This window comes from Hypanus sabinus, chromosome 19 (genome assembly GCF_030144855.1).
Source record: "Hypanus sabinus isolate sHypSab1 chromosome 19, sHypSab1.hap1, whole genome shotgun sequence".
Lineage (NCBI taxonomy): Eukaryota > Metazoa > Chordata > Chondrichthyes > Myliobatiformes > Dasyatidae > Hypanus > Hypanus sabinus.
The window spans coordinates 17,330,016-17,349,500 of record NC_082724.1 but is presented as its reverse complement, the minus strand read 5'-3'; the positions used below and the strand labels follow the sequence as shown (position 1 = coordinate 17,349,500).

Genomic DNA, 19,485 nt, shown 5'->3' with positions numbered 1-19,485 from the left:
GTGGGGAGGAGATAGGAGAACCAGAAGTTATAATGTGTGGTTAATTAATAATAATACATATATAAATAAGCAATAGCTTTCAAGAACATGAGATCACACGTCCTTGAAAGTGAGTCCAATAGGTTGTGGGAACCATTCAGTGATGGAACAAGTGAAGTTGAGGGAAGTTATCCTCTCTGGCTCAGGAGCATGATAGTTGAGGGGTAACAACTGTTCCTGAACCTGGTGGTATGAGCCTTGAGGCTTCTGTACCTTCTTCCTGATGGCAGTAACAAGAAGAAGGCATGACCTGGTAGTGGGAGTCCCCGATGATGTAGGTTAATCAGGTGGATTAAGAGATTCAGTTCTTTTAGCTTGAAGTTAGCTTCACGCTGTCAGTGGATAAAACTAAGACTGACAGACCATTGTAGGAATAGGAAGGGGATTTGAAATGGCAAGCAACTTGGAGGTCACATAGTCATCATTCAGTCATTGGCACCTGCTGGATAATATCATTGTTTGAGCAAGAACTAACGAAGTTCTGATGTCACCTGTACCGTAATGGTGATGTGACTGCTGGGATAACTACCATAAATCCTTGCCTTTATCTCCTTCAGCCTGGTCCTGAAACATCAGCAACAAAAGCAGCATTATTGTGTAGATTAATGTTGATGTCACAAGTACTCCAAAAAGCTGCCTCTTCTCAGACAGTATCTCACAAAAGCAAACTGTCAAGGCCTAGTCTGCAGGGAGAACACAGAGACCCTGTGTAAGCAGCAGGCATCCTCACAAATTCTCCATCTTCCTGATCTGCACCTGTGAATAAACCAAAAATTCCCACCATGGCCTCATTAGCTACTACAGAACCTACAAAGTTGGAAGTGGAAGTATGAAAAGATTCCTTGTTGTTACTCCATCATAGCGCAGAGATGGGAGTTGGAGTTAGATATTTTTTCATAATTCTCACTTTGTTTTCACGAATGATGAACTCGTGGATTTTTTTTTACTATTTTCTCAAGACCACTCAGAATTTCAACTTCTGTAAATTTCCCTTCACCTTTCTAGTCAGGACAGGAATTTGGTGCAAGTGGACAGTTGGTGATAATGCTTTTTCTTCATTACTATAACCTTTACCATTTTTTGCTGAAGTACTTGACGTCAATTGTCCTTTCAGCTATCAGAACAGCAACTATGACCTGGCCAATGTCCTATTTAAATTAAATTCATTTTGAATTCATTGTACTGTTAATTAAAATCAGGAATTTAATTTGTTCTTTTTACAGTTTTTTTTTCTCCCTGTGATCCAGCTCTTAAAGATAAATGTAGTTGCCTTTGTGGAAAATTTCCTCTGTAAATCCGATGTGGGTGATTATGATCTGTCTTCATATTTTAAAGGAAATGGTGATGTTGCTTTTTATCAAATATCTCTGAAATCTGTTCATTTAACAATTCCTGGCTTCTCCTTGCTGATCAGTGCAATGAGGCACACATTGTAATTCTGGTGAAACCAACTTCTACTAATATTCCATTAATGTACTGTTTTAGCTCGTGGGCTTAGAAATCATGAGTATCCAAGGTTCAGTTTTCACTTTTGAATGTATTTGATGATTTCAGTTGAAAAAAGGTTTGAGAATAGCAGCCTATGCTGCATGCAAATAATGTAACAGGGATATTCCTCAGATTACCCAGGCTTTCAGTCTGAGTTTATTATCGAGTAGTACTTGTTGGTTGGTTCTAGTGTCTAAAGCAAGGTGCTGATTGATGGCTTTAGTATAAATCTTGCTTACAATATCTTTTTAGCTGAGGCTTTAGATTTGCCTGGATTTTGCATAGACAGTAATAGTGAAGGCCAACAGCACACACTGTGATTATGGATTGCATTGGTCAGCAACTTCTCAAGTATAGTCATTCATAGTTAAATGCAGAAATCGGAAGCTGCAGTCCAATCTGCCCCATTTGTAAATTGTGTTATTACAGCTCCGTAATGATAAATCTAGCATTGAAATACATGGATGGATGTGAAGTTACATTACTTTCACAATAAATATGCCATTTTAGCTGGGGGTGATCTAATCAAGTGTAATGAAATTTTAGAGGCATGGGACAGAAATAGGCCCTTTGGCCCAATCTATCCATACGTGTCTAAATTAATCCCATTTGCCTGTGTTTCTCCTATATCCCTCTAAAGCTATTAACCCCATGATAATTAATAATTATTGTCAGCAACACCCTATGAAACTTTATATTTTCTAAGTGCTGAGTCTCATTATTTTGGAATTTAATTATGCAAAGATTGAATAAGGCTCAATATCCCTCAACCCCTTTGTTTTTCTTTCCTTTTAATTTTACTTTCCATACATTCGTTAATAATTTGGATTTACTAGTTTAAGTTTTCAGGATTCACAATATTATAGCCCAAAACAATAATCATCTTCAATGTTCAAGCTATGCATTTCTTTTTTAAATGTGTAATACCAGGCTTATTTTTCTGCACTATGATGGGCAAATTTTCAAACGTTATCCTTAATGTCAGGTTTTTATGCCATTTTTGTTGGGATCTGTTCCTTTTGTGGATTGATTCTGCTTTAGCTTTCCATGAAAGATTTACTTTTCTGGTTTACTTTAGCAACACCACTTTAAGATATTTTAAAAAAATCTATCAGTACTCAAAATCGGCGGACCCAGATGGCAGACTTGGTCATGTGTGCTATTCCCCTTTAAGAAGATAGAAATGGGGAAGGCACACTGGCATACAAGTATGATTGAAATACAGAGGCTTCAGAACCCCACTCCTGACGATCTTGCTTGAAAATAAAACTGAAGACCACAAAGCAAGATTGCAGTACCAGAGGGACTTTAGGGACTGCTGTATTCTCAGCTTCATGAAAACATTGCTAACTTTTGCCATTGCGGACTCAATGCTGCAGCACAATGGCTTCACCATTCTCTGCAAAGACAGAGCAACTGGACCCTTAAAGGTAGAGGAGATGGAATAAGCTTTACGATTAACTCATCATGGTGCACAGACGTGACAGTTCTGTCTCAGTCCTGATCACCCAAGCTGGAACATCAAACAGTCAAATGTCATCCATTTATTTGCCAACGGAGTTTTTTTGCATCATCCTGGTAGCGGTGTACATACCACCTCAGGCCAACATCAGGCAGGCACTGGAAGAGCTGAGCACCATGATCAGCAGTCACCAAACAGCGCACCCGGATGCAGGAAATTTCAACCAATCCAGCTTGAAGAAGTCTTAGAACAACTACTCACTGACATACTGTATCACCTGATCACTGTTAAACCACCAGCAAGAACGCTTACCATGCCATCCATGTCCACATTTTGGAAAATTCGATCACCTGGCTGAATTACTCCCGGCGTATAGGCAGATGAAAGACCACTGCACCATTGGTGAGGACCAAGAAGATATGGTCAAGGAAGGCAGAGGAATGTTTACAGGACTGCTTTGAGACAGTGGACTGGACAATATTCAGGGATTCATCTTTGGATCTGAATGAATATGCCACAGCTTCATCAAACAAACTTCATCAAGACTGTGCGGATGAGTATGTGCCTTCAAGCCTTTCGGGGTTGCGCGGTAGCATAGTGGTTAGAACACTTTACAGTACTTGCCACCCAGGTTCAATTCCCGCCACTGCCTTAAAGGAGTTTTTATGTTCTCCCCATGACTGCATGGATTTCCTCCAGTGGCTCTGGTTTCCTCCTACAGTCTAAAAATGTACCGGTTGGTAGGTTAATTGGGCATTGTAAATTGTCCCGTGATTGGGGTAGGATTAAATCGGGGCATGTGGTTGAAAGGCCAGAAGGCCCTATTCCATGCTGTATCTCAATAAATAAATAAACAAACATACAGGATATTCCCAAATCAAAAGCCATGGTTGAACCTGGAGATTCATAGTCTGCTGAGGGCTAGATCTGTGGTGTTCAAGATTGGTGATAAGAACTATATAAGAAGTCCAGTTACAACCTTTGAGTCATTGGCCATGGCCAGAATCAACTCCCGCAGGGACTTGGACCTGCTGCAATTTGGATATCACCATAATAGTTCTACAGCAAACTCACTGGCTCTTCACATGGCCTTGGATTACTTGGATAATAGCAATACCTATGTCAGGCTGCTGTTTATTGATGACAAGTCAGCTTTGAACACAATCTGGAAGCAGAGCTCAGTAGGGTTAATGATACCTTATAGCGACTCCTTTGCTTGCATCTTTGGAAAGCTCTGTTTCCATCTTTGTATCTCTATTTTACCTTTTCAGGGTTCTTTTGAAGACCCTGACCTGGAATTACACACTGACTATGGTTCTTTGCGGGATTTGGACCCGCTCTCAGGGTTCCATAATTGGCCGTTGTTTGGCACGCCAAAAGCTCGGCCTAAGATTCCAGCTCGGATTCGGAAGCCTAGGATCTCGGGGCTGTGGAGTCGGGCAGATCAAGGGTCGGTGTCATGACAGGAAACCCGTGTGTCATCGGGGGAGTCGAAGTATCTATGGCTGTGTGCCTGGAGACCCGGGATCTTTGCAATCTTCAGGCACAGAGCTCGAAAAAAGTGACGTAACAGACATCTAACATCGTAAATCAGCGAGTTGTTTGTTATGTCTCCCTGCTCACTGGAAAAATGGAGACACCTCTTTCTCCCGTGTTAGGGAGAGAGAGAACCTACGGTATGTAGAATACCGGGTGAAATGCGAAGTCTTTGAGGTAACTGCAAGACTGTGTCTTTGCTATTGCTTTGCTCATGCTTGAGTGCTCGGTTGTAGTGCCAATGCTTTTTTTTGCTGGTTGGGGGAGGGGGATTGTTGCTCGCTGCTGCTTACATGTGGGAGAGGGGAGCTGGGGGGGACTTTGGGGTTCTAACATTTATCTGTTGTTCATTCTCTGAGACACTCCTTGGTTTTTGTGGATGTTTTGCGAAGAAAAGGCATTTCAGGAAGTATATTGTATACATTTCTCTGACATTAAGTTGTACCTTTGAACCTTTGAATCATACCCTCAGTTCTAATCTGGGCCTCAGTACCTCACTCCACAACTGGATCCTTGCCTTCTTTACCAGAAGACCACAGTCTGTGCAGATTGGAAATAACATATCCTCCTTGCGGACAATCAACACTGGTGCACTTCAAAATGTGTACTTATCCACTGATCTATTCTGTTTTGACGACAGTGTAGCTGGGCATTGCTCATACTATCAGTTTGCCAGTGACACAACTATTGTTGGCAGAATTTCAGACGGTGATGAGGAGGCATACAGGAGTGAGATAGATATCACAACAACATCCTTACAGTCAGCGTCAGTAGGACCAAAGAATTGATTGTGGACTACAGGAAGGGGAAGTCGAGGGAACACACACCTGTCCTCATCGAGGGGTCAGCATTGGAAAGGATGATCACTTTCAAGTTTCTGGGTGTCAACATCTCTGAAGCTCTATCCTGGGTTCAGTATATTGAACGGAGACTTGGTATGTCATCAAAGACTTGTACAAATGTTTACAGATTACCATGGTTGCACCACCATCTGGTATGGAGGGCAACTGCACAGGATCAGAAATGTTGCAGAAAGTTGTAAACTCAGCCAGATCCATGGACAAGAGCCTCCCCAGCACTGAGGACATCTTCAGAAATAGATGCCTCAAAAGGGATGTTCCATCATTAAGGACCCACAACATTCAGGTCATGTCCTCTTCTCCTTGCTAGCATCAAGGAAGAGGTAGAGGTGCTTGAAAACAAAGTTTTAGGAACAGCTTCTTCCCCTCCAGCATCAGTAATGGAAAAGGTGAGCAGTTTCACGTTCCTCAATGTCAACATCTCTGAAGCTGTATTCTGGGCTTAACACATTAATGCAATTACAATCCACTGTCAGATTTCTGAACAGACAATGAACCCATGAACACTACCTCTCTTTTTTAACTACTTATTTAACTTACTTTATATATAGACTCACTGTAATTTACTGTTTTTTTATTATTATGTATTAATATATACTGCTACTGCAAAAAGGCAAATTCCATGACATATGCTGGTGGTATTAAACCTGATTCTGATTCTGATTATGTTGCTAATGTACCATAGCATTCATCAGTGTATTCAAATTAGAAGAGCAGTGTCTTTTGGTTTATAAAATCCAATGTACATCATTTCTAATCCGATTTCTGTTTCTTCCTTTGTTAGATGCTCAAGTTGTGCAAGAAAACAAAGAGATATTTAAGAATTAGTCTTTACATCACACTGCTGTCATACACATCGTAGTAGTTAACTAAGAAGCAGGATAGCAAGTGGCTTGAGAAAGAGTCTTTGTCAGTTAGGGAAAATGGGTGATTGGTGGAATGAAGGGTCAGAAAATTCATTCAACAATGGGCATTCTACAAGTGTATAAATTAATATCTTTTTCTGAAAGTATGTAAAATCAAACTAGTATCTCTTTCACTAATCAACTTCCCAGCTGTCTTCTTCACCCTCCCCCCTTTCCGGTTTCACCCATCACCATGTTCTTCTTTCCCTTCTCTCCAGCTTCTTAATCTGACTCCTCATCTTTTTTTCTCCAGTCTGATGAAGGGTCTCGACCTGAAACATTGACTGTACTCTTTTCCATAGATGCTGCCTGGCCTGCTGAGTTCCTTCAGCATTTTGTGTGTGTTCCTTGGATTTCCAGCAACTGCAGATTTTCTCTTGTTAATGCAAGGCATCTGTTCAGCCTGCCAGAAATAATTCATTTTTGTTTGTTCTGTTGATATATGCATATAGTGATATATTAGTAGTATATAACAGAATAATTTTCCTCCACTTTCATCTGCCCAACAAGAGTATAAGATATGAGGTCTGAAAATATTGAATTTAATAGTGATTTCAGGAAATTCAGAATATCCAATTCAGAATTGACTTATCTTGAATAGGCAGCTCAATCCTGCTTAATGAAAATAAGGAGCAGAAGAGCAGTGCATTCTGTCACTTAGTTGAAATTTCAAAAAATGTAACAAGATACATTTTCAAATTCATGTATGGATATGATCGTCAAAACACTAAATTAGTATTAACGCTCGTTGCTGTGGAATGATAGCAGAGTTCTGTGTTGTGTGTTCTCAGGCAGAGGGTTTCAAGGTTTTATCCCCATGCCATCTAGGAGAATAAAGCTTTGCTTTCCAGTTAGATCATGTGGGGCTAGTAGTATTTCTTTGCTGCATACGCTACAGCTGCAGAATGCGTATAGTGAAAAGAAATTTTTCTTAAAAACTGGAGGATTTGATGTTGATCAGATGATAATGAAGCTGTTGAAATTACATTCATCCAGACAGGTGGAGAGGATTTCTTCACATCCCTGGATGATTGCTAACACTTGGTGGGTGGGGAAGCAAGTCCTGCACAGCAGTTCAAGGTTCAAGGTACTTACCAGCTCCTGATTTGCCTCACATAGCCAAAGTTTCTGTGTAAATGATCTAGTTAAATTTATTGTCAGTTATTTCACCAGCAGAAAGACCATTGAAAACTTGATGACAATAATGCCATTGATTGGCAAGAAGAGGAGATTATATCCTTTTGGAAAAGTGAAAATTGTTGTTCTGCATTTTCAATTGATGCTTAGCACTGCCCCTAGGATTAATCACAGGTGGAATTTCTGTGATATTGGCACTCGTGAATTATAACCTTGCAAGGAAAATCAAGTGTAGTAGTACAGCCTGAATTTTCTACAGGTTATTTGCTGTCTCAAAGGATCTGCATGAAAGAAGTTGTGTCTTTCCTGAGGCTTTCTCATTTTTCTCCACTCCTGACTTTATTCAAGAATAAACACTATGCGAGTATCTATAAATTTCAAACTATAAATGTACAAATTTTCAAGTAGTTTCTTTTTTTTCTAAACACTTGAACACACTATGTATCTTAACCTCTAACTCAACTTTTCTCTTTTTTTGCATAGGAAGCCTGAGAAAGGTATACAGTACTTGATAGAACGTGGATTTGTTCCTGATACTCCTGTTGGTGTTGCACACTTCCTTCTGCAGAGAAAAGGCCTTAGCAGGCAGATGATTGGCGAGTTTTTGGGCAATCGTCAGAAACAGTTCAACCGAGATGTTCTTGAGTAAGTGTTGTACAAAGATTTGTGAATTTTGCCCAGTTTGAAGATACCTGATCTCACATATGGTTCTATGTTGCGTGATAAACTCAAGTTCCAAGTAACGTTTGTGTGGAATTTGGGTATGGAATCCTGATCATGACTTGGGACAGTTCCCTTGCTCCCTGGAATAATTTTGTAGAACTGCTTATGGACATAGAACAGCCATATGGACTTCAGTTTAATATCTCAATCAGAATATCACACAACACACAATAATTTTCTTTCAGTACCTGACAGACCTTGTTTAACTTCTTTGAAATATTTCTTTGAAACAGTCCACTGTCCCTGCAGGCTTCAAGGCAGCCACCATCAGTCCGGTGGCCGAGAGAGCGATGGGAACTGTCCTAAAAGATTACCACCCAATAGCCTGACTTCAACCACCATGAAGTGCCTTGTGCGGCTGGTAATAGATTGTATAAAATCCCACCTTCCAGCTATATTGGACCCTTTCTAGTTTGTCTGCCCCTCAAACCGGTGCACCAATAATGCCATAGCCTCAGCCTTCCACTCTGTCTTGTCTCACCTAGAACATGATGTTTCATATGTCAGGAGGTTGTTCATCAAATTCAGCTTGGCATTCAACACCATAATCCCTTGAGTAAACTTCCCTCATTGGGACTTAACACCCCTCACCATACAGGATCTTGGACTTCACAGAAAGACCCCAATCAGTTTGAGTTGGCAACAACATCTCAAGCTCCATCACACTGAGCACTGGTGACCCACAAGGTTCTGAGCACAGCTTGCTGCTGACTCATGACTGCACTGCCAGATCCAACTTAACCCACATCATCAAGTTAACTGATGATACAGAAAGGGTTGACTTCATCAGCAACAATGATGGGTCAGCATACAGAGGGGAGATAGAGAGGTTTGTCAAATAGTGTGAGACCAACAATCTGAGTCTCAGAAGAGATGATTGTGGAGTTCAGAAAGGCGTAGGTCAGCTACTCTTCAATGGATATCAATGGCTCTGCTGTGGAGAGAGTGAAAAGCACAAACTTCTTTAGTGTGCGCAAAACCTGGACCCACAACACCTGCTCATTAGTCAAAAAGGCACAGCAGTGACTACACTTTCAGAGGCAATTGAGGACCTTCAAGATGCCTGCTGTCTGGCTGCTCATTGTGATATGGACATTGCAAGGTATCGACCACAATACCTCACAGAGGATTGTCAAAACCACTGAAAGTATGATCAGGGTCTCCTTTCCCACTACTTGCGACATCTACCGGGAGCGTTGTATCTGAAGGCCCCAAATCATTGTTGAGGATCCCAACCACCCATCCCACAATCTTTTTGACCCACCACCATCCGGAAGGAGGTACAATAGCATCAGGACTAGGATTGTCTGGCTGAATAATATCTTCTTCCCTCAAGCTGTGAGACTAATGACTACCCTGCCATTATTGAGGTCTTGTCACTAGGACAGAGAGCTGTTACAGTTCACTGTTTACCTGTCCTGTGCACTACATGCATTTTGATTCATATTTTTGTTTAATGTACTGAGTGAGGTTTTTTTTTAACTCTCCTTGGACCGGAGGAATGTTGTTTCATTGGTTGTATGGATTTACAGTCAGATGACAATAAACTTGAACTTTTGCAGACCTTGAGATGTAGGGATAAAAATGTTGATACATTGGGTATTCCAAGTATTTGACAAGGAGATGTGGGACCTAAATCCAAGTTGATGTCCAACTAGGGGTAGGCATTTGAAGGTGATTAGATTACTCTTGCTGTCCATCCTTGTGTTTTCATTGCTTTGTGACTATATATAGTTATGGCTAAAGCAAGTGGTGAGCTTTCTTCTTGATTGCTTCATTGCCAGTCACTCTGAAATTTTCTGATGTTTGGACCAAATCTGTGCAGATATCTGGAGTAAAGTGATTCTTACAAAATCTAACATTGCTGAACAGGCTATTTTTAAATGTTTCTTGAAAGCACAGTTGACAGGTTCATCGCATTATCTTTCTAGTATTTGAGAATTGGTTGGTTGAGTTGAAATTAACGAGGCTAGATTATTGAGCTAAAATGACAGGATCTGAAATTTGGGTAGAATATTGATTTTTGCAAAGAAAAATATATTCTTGACAAATTAATGAATTTCTAATGTGTCTGCCTCAGGCTCTTTGAAAAGCTTGACCAATCTTAGTATGAGACAAACCTAAGTCATAGATTTTGCACTTTTTTTTTGCATTCTGTTTTCATCACCTTTAATTCTTAATTTTGTTTTCCAATTAAGCTCACTGTTGTTGAGAATTACATTTTTGAAGTATATTATCATAAACATTAAAGATCTGCAAATGTTCTTATAAATGTTGTTATAATTTAAATATATTATTCTCTTGAAATCAATGCCAAAGAAAACTCTCAACTGAAATCCTCTCTCAGTTTGAATAGCATTATTACTTGGTAATGTATCGGTGCCCAAGAGACTAACATAATTCCATATCATTGTTAATAGCTGATTGAAGCTGTCATCAATTCTCTTCCAACTTTAACTTCCTGATGTAGTAGAGATAAACGTTAGACTGTACAGAAGATTAATGTGCTTATTAATGTGCTTTTTTAAAAATAAGAGTTAAACAATAACAAAAGGTTGTTTGCACAACTTCTACCTTTATACCCTTCTCTTGGATACCTAAGTACACACCCTTAAATTAACTTGATCTGCTTACTATAACCAAACTCATACAGCAGGATTAATCTGTAGTTACAATGCCCATGGTGTGCAGTTTTACCTTAATAGATCAGAAAATAAGTTACAGTATAACTGACTTAGCAATGACAAACATCCCAAATACTTGAAGCACAATTTATGATTAAGGCATACATGTATTTTGCCAAAGGTTACACAAAAAAAAAATCAGCCATCTGCAGAACTTCCTTAACCATTCCCTAGACACTCTCACTCTCCCCTCCCCTAGACTCTCTTTGCTTTCCTCCCCATGCCCCACTCCTACTAACACCACTCACTACCCTCACTTCTTTGATGCCCTCTCAAATGTGTATACACAGGGAATGCATGCTCATTGTCATAACTGCAACGTATGTGGAAACAATTTATTAGTTACATCAATCCTAGTATTTTTTAATTATTTTATTGCAAAAACTTCCTCTCTTGTATGCAAAGAATAGATTATGCATTTTTGAGTTCAGTAGACATTAGGAAACATACTGAATTTACTCAGTAAAAACAATTTGAATCAAGTTCTGACAAGACTTCATAATGGAAGGTCATGAAGTGTTCCTTCTGTTTTTCTTTCCATGAATGTTGCCTGCATTGCTGAATATCTCCAGCACTCTGTTTTATGACAGGAAACAAAATTTAGCATTCTAGCTGCTGGAATTCTCTTCTATATGAATGTTGTTATTCAAGTGAATTATTTTGAAACAACTGTTACCTTATCAGAATTGACAGTCACCACCCTTGCCTTAATTTAGCATAATCTGAAAGCGTGAGCAATGTGCACAATAGTAATATAAGATGCAGTCAGTATGAACCCAACATTAAAAAGCCAAGCCATTTCTCTCTAGTATTGATCAATTGCTCTTATTTAATCCTGTAAACTTATTTTTTTAATAAACTTAAAAAGATTTGTGGCTATGTAAAATCACTTTAGATTGGTATTGTGAGTTTTTTTTCCATTTCTGAATGAAATCTTCATTGTTCATTTGTCATGATCTATTTCTAACCCAATATCCAAAATGTTATCTGGGCTCCTTGGTTCAGTTTCACATTTAGTAGATTTCTGGAACTAAATTTGTGCTAAATTTACAAATTTTCTTCAATCCCATAAAGGTGGTAAGAAGTGTTAGTTATTTTAGCCGGTTTTTAATATTAAAAACTATATTGCACTTAATCAATTGCAGCAAATATTTTGTGGAACTTTTGCAATAGGTCAAATACATACATAAAAAATCTGTAAGGCCAACGCAAAGATAATAAAAAAAGCTTGTGCCTTTTCTCAACACTGTTTCAGTGTTCTTTGTTAATAGTAGTAGCTGAAACAGTCAAAGAGAACTAGTGGAAAGACAGCAATGGTTCTGTGACAATTGGTGAGAAGTGAATAGTTTTGGTTCAATGGCAAATCTAAGGAAGAAAAATATGGCAGGTCAAAATCTTATGGCTGCTCCCACTGCTTTTTAATCAATTGTCTTGATTATTCCTAGAACCATTATAATGAACAGTTTTGTTGATCTTCCAAAGCAGCTTTACAATTTGTATCTTGATTCCAAATTATTTTATAATATGAAATACATTATAAGATCTTAATTCTTTATTAAGGTTTTGTTGCACTATAAATGCCAAGATATATTTTAAGAGAAACATACCATGCTATGATTTTTATTTCAGCTGTGTTGTTGATGAGATGGATTTTTCAGGAATGGAATTGGATGAAGCACTCAGAAAGTTTCAAGCGCACATTCGGGTCCAAGGCGAAGCTCAGAAAGTAGAGCGTCTTATTGAAGCTTTCAGGTACACAGCTCTCAGATGATAGGCATCATCACAGAGGCAATCAACTGTGCAAGAGAGTTTGATTCTAAGGGGTAAATTGTTTTCATGCAGCAAAAGTTCTGAAAGAATATGCCACTTATACAAGGAACTTTGTAAATTATTTTAAAAGATTCTTTTAAGGAAGTATTTTGCTCTGGTTTATCTTTACCATCTGTGAAGAGCCACCGGGAGTGTTGCAGAAGCCAGGCTCCCTGAGGCTCCACTACACTTATAGGATGTGGAGGCCCAGCAAGGTTCCACTCCCATTTCTGTAACAAATAAGTATGAATATGTGACTTACAGTTCCAAGCAAAAACTTCACCCAAAGAGTCCAAAAGGATTCTCCAAAACTCCCTGCAACATGGAACTTTAAGTCATATTGTGATTTGTTCCATTAGTCAGCATAAATGTATTTTAGCAGAACAGTAGTTCCACTATACAGATATGAAACAAAGCTATTGGTGCCCATTTAATTCAAATATATCAAGGTTTAATATTGAAATTCTAATGGTTACTTAAAATAAATAGGAATTGATTATTAAATCACTTGGATTATTATTTATTAATAGGATCAAACCATTCTCTATGAAAAATTAATGAACCTTTTCTCCTTCACATCTTTATAAATATATCAGTCTGCAAATAATTCATCTTGAGAATATATTATTTAATTGATGCATATTTAATTTACAGTGGGATATTTATATTGTGTGATGATCAAAAGGGCCATTTAATGTTTCCTCTTTCATCATTTGAATAGCCTTGTAAATTTACATTATATTTAATCAATATCTGTTGTGTAATGTTATTATAAATTTGAAGACTTTGCAGTTCATCTGATTATATGCTGTATGTTACCTGTATCAGTTCCTGGTAGAGCCATAGCTAGAAGTACGCTAGGAAATACCTGAGAGCTCAGGGCCTAAGCAAAATGTAGCTGATTATTTGATGTGTTACTTTCAGCTGCTTTCTGCTGTCAGTACAGGCCACTTGACAATGTCATCTACAGCTCTGCAGTGTTTCCGTTCTTGCTTTTATGGTTAGAAATGAAAAAGCAGAAAAAAAAACAAAATTTGTTACGTCAACACATCTACAAGTTCAACTACTTCAGTGATCTTTTTGGGACCTTCTTGGAAGTGTCAGCATGATTTGTGTCCCTCTTGGGTCACAGAATTCACAGTTGTGATCTCATATGGACAGTTTTAGCAAGCCAGCGAAGTGCTGTTGGTAATCAAGTTTGATAAGAATCTGGCATAATACTGCAACTTACTCTGGAAGTACCCAGCCTTCAGGTATTAAGTTATGTTCGTATCCTTGATAAGTTTCAATCCATTTTTATCTGCCACGTAAATATGAAGTAAAGAATACTTGCTTTGTTTCGATGATGAAGTATGCTTGAGCATACTTAACATTTCTTCCTGAATTGCATTAGTGAACAATATGTCTTTTTTTTAATTACAGAGACAATGTATTCCATTACCTTGTCCACAGTGACTTGAAAATAATTTGGAGACTAATTGACTTCTTCGAGTTTTGAGTTTGCAGATTAGCCTTTATGAATATTATTCATTAAGCAGCATTGGATCTCCTGGTTAATATTGAGCTGATCATGTGTGTTGGGCAGGTCAAGTTTACTTTAAGGGCTTTGGACTGCCAACTTCACACACAAGTCTTGGGATGAATACTAGCTGTGTGCATGGTAGTTATCACTGAGAGGGATAGTGTTACTTGAATTGGGAACCACTTCAGTGAGTGTCAACCAATCATTTTGCTGGGTTTTTTTCTTGCCTTCTATGTTCCTTTTCTGAAGTTCTTTCTTCAGCTTTGTCTTGAAGTCATGGAAAAGGACTTCAGTACATCAGTTTTGCACCTTGTCAAGTGCAAATAAAGACCTTGTGTGCCTCAGTGCAACTAAGAATCTTTTGAAGAAGGTCATGTGCCATATCTGCATAGACCAGGATATACTGAGCAAAAATTGAACAAGACTTGAGTGTCTTCAACCACTCTCTCTCAATGAGATATTTTTGCAAATATAATCAGCCTCAGTTATTGGCTGTTTAATTTAACCATTTGTGTAAAACTACACAAAATCTCCCTGTTATCATGCTGAAGCACAGACAGAACTGTATTACAATTTGGTCATGAGACCTTGCTGAGTTTCGGAAGGTTCTTTGAACTAAATGAATATATATCTTTTCCAATCTAGAAGTGTCAGTTTTCATATAAAACGTGTAGCAATTTACTAACTGGTGGTGGATTTAAGTTTCAGTATGTGGTTGCGTATGAGATTTAAGGCCTCGTTTCTAGGAAATCTATGTTGCTATCTGCAGTTATTATGCATTGGTTAGTGTTGCCTAGAAATCAAACTTTCAGTATTGTCTACAGACTGAACTAACACCAAAAAAGTCTTTTTTTCAAGAAGAAGCTACAAAATTGAAACATCCTTGATTTAAGAAGTTACTAACACGGTTTGCTTCTCTTGACCTGTACAATTCGCACATTGCAGCTGCTTGAAAGAAAAGTACTGCATGCTGTTTTAAGCCTCTTGGGAAGTGGATTAGCGCTTTTGAAGAGATCACTTCATGGCAGTTACAGGCATAGGGAGTAAAAGTGGGTGCCATTACCTCCATCTTTGGAGGAAACTATAATTTCATGTGAGATCAAACCCTGCAACCAGCAGCAGCCATAAAACTGAATTCCCTGTAGGTGACCAAGATATCACGATGAATACGACCTCTGCTGGAAAAGACTCAATACACTTTAAACTAGGTAATTTTTGCTTTTTAAACAGGTTTATAGATTTTATAAGTGCAAGTATTTTGGGATGTATTTCAGAGTTTGATAATAAATGAACCTTTGAACATAGAAACAGAAACATAGAAAATAGGTGCGGGAGTATGCCATTTGGCCCTTTGAGCCTGCACAGTCATTCAGTATGATCATGGCTGATCGTCCAACTCAGAACCCTGTACCTGCTTTCTCTCCATACCCCCGATCCCTTTAGACACAAGGGCCATATCTAACTTCCTCTTAAATATAGCCAATGAACTGGCCTCAACTATTTCCTGTGGCAGAGAATTCCACAGATTCACCACTCTCTGTGTGAAGAAGTTTTTCCTCATCTCGGTCCTAAAAGGCTTCCCCTTTATCCTTAAACTGTGACTCCTCATTCTGGACTTAACCAACATTGGAAACAATCTTCCTGCATCTAGCCTGTCCAATCCCTTTAGAATTTTATACATTTCAATAAGATCCCCCCTCAATCTTCTAAATTCCAGTGAGGATAAGCCTAGTCATCCAGTCTTTCTTCATATGAAAGTCCTGCCATCCCAGGAATCAATCTGGTAAACCTTCTCTGTACTCCCTCTAAGGCAAGAATGTCTTTCCTCAGATTAGGGGACCAAAACTGCACACAATATTCTAGGTGCGGACTCACCAAGGCCTTGTACAACTGCAGTAGAACCTCCCTGCTCCTGTACTCAAATCCTTTTGCTATGAATGCCAACATACAGTTTGCCTTTTTCACCGCCTGCTGTACCTGCATGCCCACCTTCAATGACTGGTGTACAATGACACCCAGGTCTCGTTGCATCTCCCCTTTTCCGAATCGGCCACCGTTCAGATAATAATCTGTTTTCCTGTTCTTGCAACCAAAGTGGATAACCTCACATTTATCCACATTAACCTTTATGTTCCATTTGACAATTCACTCTCTCTTCTCCCCTCTTCCATTGGACAGAAGATACAAAAGCCTGAAAGCACCAGATTTGGGGGGCAGGCATGGTATCATAGCGATTACAACATTGCTTTACAGAGTCAGCAATTACCAATCGGGGTTCAATTTTCACCACTGCCTATAAGGAGTCTGCATCTTCTCGTGACTGCTTGAGATTCCTCCGAGTGCTCCAGTTTCCTCTCACATTCCAAAAACATACAGTTATAGTTAGTAAGTTATGGGCATACTATGTTGGCATCAGAAACATGACGGGCTACTCAGCTGCATCCTCGCTGATTTGATTAGATGCAAACGACGCATTTCACTGTATTGTTTTCAATGTACGTGTGATCAATAAAGCTAATATTTGAGTCTTTAAACAGCTTCTACCCTGCTGATATAGGAATATTGAATGGTTCCCTAGGATGATACGATGGATTCTTGAGCTCACGATCTACCTTGTTATGATGTTGCACCTTATTGTTTACATGCACTGCATTTCCAGTTACACTTTATTCTGCCTCTGTTGTTGTTTAGCCTTGCACTGTGCAATGCATAGATCCGTATGAACAGCATGAAAGACAAGCTTTACCTAGGTAAATGTGACAATAATAAACCAATCCATGCCTTAGCCAAGTTGATGTAGTTTTGCTGAATGGTTGCCTCGGCAACATTAATAGCATTTCTATGTGACTCGGGGCTGATGAATAAAATTACTTCGGGCATGCTAAATGTGTGCATAATTATGTCATGTGCTGGACAGAACATGTCCATGTTTTTGACACTAGCAGTGATTTTACGTGGCTTGACCAAGCTAAGTTTTTACCTGAACATACTTGCCTGCAAGTCAAATCCATCTCGTCAGTGCCATTTCAGGTCAATCATTTCAAGCTGTCGCTCATCCTGGAACTGGGTAAACAAAACATTTTCTTTCCTTTTGATGCCTGGTCATGCTTCTCTAATCAGCCAGCCTTTGCTGGAAGGCCATTGCCCGATACCCTTATTTTGTTTGTACTATTGCTCATGGTCAAGATGCGTACTTACAAAGATGCCTCAGCTGTGCTCTTTCCAGATGGTGATCATGTGACCTTCCTTCACTTTGCTTTGTTCTGTGGTTCCCAGCATTGCTGTCTCTAACAAGCAGAATGTCCTCCGAGAGCTTGTTGGAAAATTTGTTGTCCTATCTCTGTCTACTCTGGAAGGTGACACTGGGAAATGGAATGCAAACAGGGATCCAGAGTTTAGCAGTGATCCAAACTCTGGTCCATATATGCTCTATTCTTCTCCTGCATCACAAAAATGTGCACATTGGTAGGCTGACAGGTCTATATAAAATTCCCCTCGTGTAAGTGTATGTAAGAAGTAAGGAGATTTTACAGGAATGTGAGGAGACGACTACTGGAAAAACTAGTGAAGTGATGGCAAAGCTCAGTCTGCTGCCATAGAGAGAACTGCTGCCTCCTACATTATGAGGAAATGTGGAAAAATTCACAGAAACAAATATTCAACGGCCTTTGGTGGCATTTGGACAAGCATGGGAAAGTGTGCAAATTGGTTAATGTTTCTTTACACATTTCTTGTCTGCACAACATTTTTGTCAGTATTGCATCAAACGTTTTTCTAATGCATTAACAGATGATTACTTGTAAATCTTTGTTCACAGTTGATCACAAATAATTTCTTTTGTAGTTGTTACCAATATTATTTTAGGTAGTGACTTCACAGAATAAACTGTATTTCAATCCTTCTATTGTAGCCAACGTTACTGTATCTGCAATTCTGGAGTTGTGCGGCAGTTCCGAAATCCTGATACAATCTTTATCCTAGCCTTTGCAATAATTTTGCTGAATACAGACATGTATAGCCCTAATGTGAAACCAGAACGTAAAATGAAACTGGAGGATTTTGTGAAAAACTTGAGAGGTTAGTGATATTGAGGTGACTTTTTGACTTTTTATTTTCTTGAACTGGCTATATTAATTTATTCTTTCTGAAATTAATTTTATCCATTACTATGAAGAGATCTTTGTGTTAAGTTCCAGAATAGCCATGATTAGCTTGAATAGAAAATCCATTAGATATTTAAACTGATAATTTTATCATGCTATAAAAATAATTTCAAAGGTACGTAAATCTCATGCACATTCATTATATTAAAGAAGTAAAAGAAGCATGATTTTAATAAGGAAATTATTTCCAAATAATGAAGCAATGGTTACATTTTTGACTGTAGTATCAATAAACATAATTAGGTGCCAAAAATAATTCAGTAAGTAATTATCTCAAAGCTGCCTTTCAAACCTTTGTTAAATGTAGATTCTGAGAGCTGGTAAACTGGTTCTCCAATTAATGGTGTTACATACTGTATATTCTCCATTGCCCAGCAGCGGAGTTGTAAATCCATTTAAACTGAGGTGTATAATCCTGTCACTAAGTGTAATTAATTAATTTAGCAGCATAAATGTGTACCCTCATTTTTAGAATCCAATTTAAAAGAACATTATGACAGCACTTTGAAAGTGTTTAGCTATTAGCGCAATGGATACAAATGAAGAAAAAGCACTGAAGTGTTGAAATTTAAGTAAGTGTTGGATTTACAACTCTGCTGCTGGGCAATGGAAAATATACAATATGCAACAGCATTAATCACCTCCAGTGTCACATAGGCTCTTGATTTTTAAATATAGCTTTTTATCTCTTTTACTTGAAAGATGGTTTTAAAATTCTGGTTTACCACACCTGCTTATGCAATGTTTCAGCTGAGTGCATTTAAATATACAGAATAGATAGAAAGGGGAATTAAAGATTCTGAAATCCAGAACAAAGGATAAGCATTACCTGTATGTTTCTGTTTCCATCTTACTTGTTTTAAAGAAGAATTAATTTAGGAAAAACCAGGAAACGATCAACTATTCCACCTAATGTCTACTGCAGATCTTGACAGATTTGAGCTGAATGTAACAGCTGAATGAAATTGTAGTGTATAAGTCCAATCTAATGAACAACTTTTCTTTTAAGAGAATCAAAGAGGGGTTAGAGAAGTATCTGTGAATTTTATGATCTTCCAAAAGAGGTGAAGTGAAGGCAAATTAGTTAGAGAGAGAGGGACTTGCATTTATGTTGTTCCTTTCCATACTTCCAGGACTTCCCAGAGCTCTGTGCAGTA

At 38.5% G+C, this 19,485-nt stretch overlaps 1 protein-coding gene across 4 annotated transcripts in view; it reads left to right on the top strand.

Annotated features, from left to right (window-relative positions):
* iqsec1b (IQ motif and Sec7 domain ArfGEF 1b) overlaps nt 1–19,485 on the top strand; it is a 447,242-nt gene that overhangs the window by 403,214 nt on the left and 24,543 nt on the right. For all 4 annotated transcript variants that reach the window (XM_059944101.1, XM_059944100.1, XM_059944103.1 and 1 more), the window contains 3 exons: nt 7,911–8,072; nt 12,464–12,586; nt 18,076–18,242. In XM_059944101.1, coding sequence (XP_059800084.1) covers nt 7,911–8,072; nt 12,464–12,586; nt 18,076–18,242 — 452 coding nt within the window. The remainder of the gene's footprint in view (nt 1–7,910; nt 8,073–12,463; nt 12,587–18,075; nt 18,243–19,485) is intronic.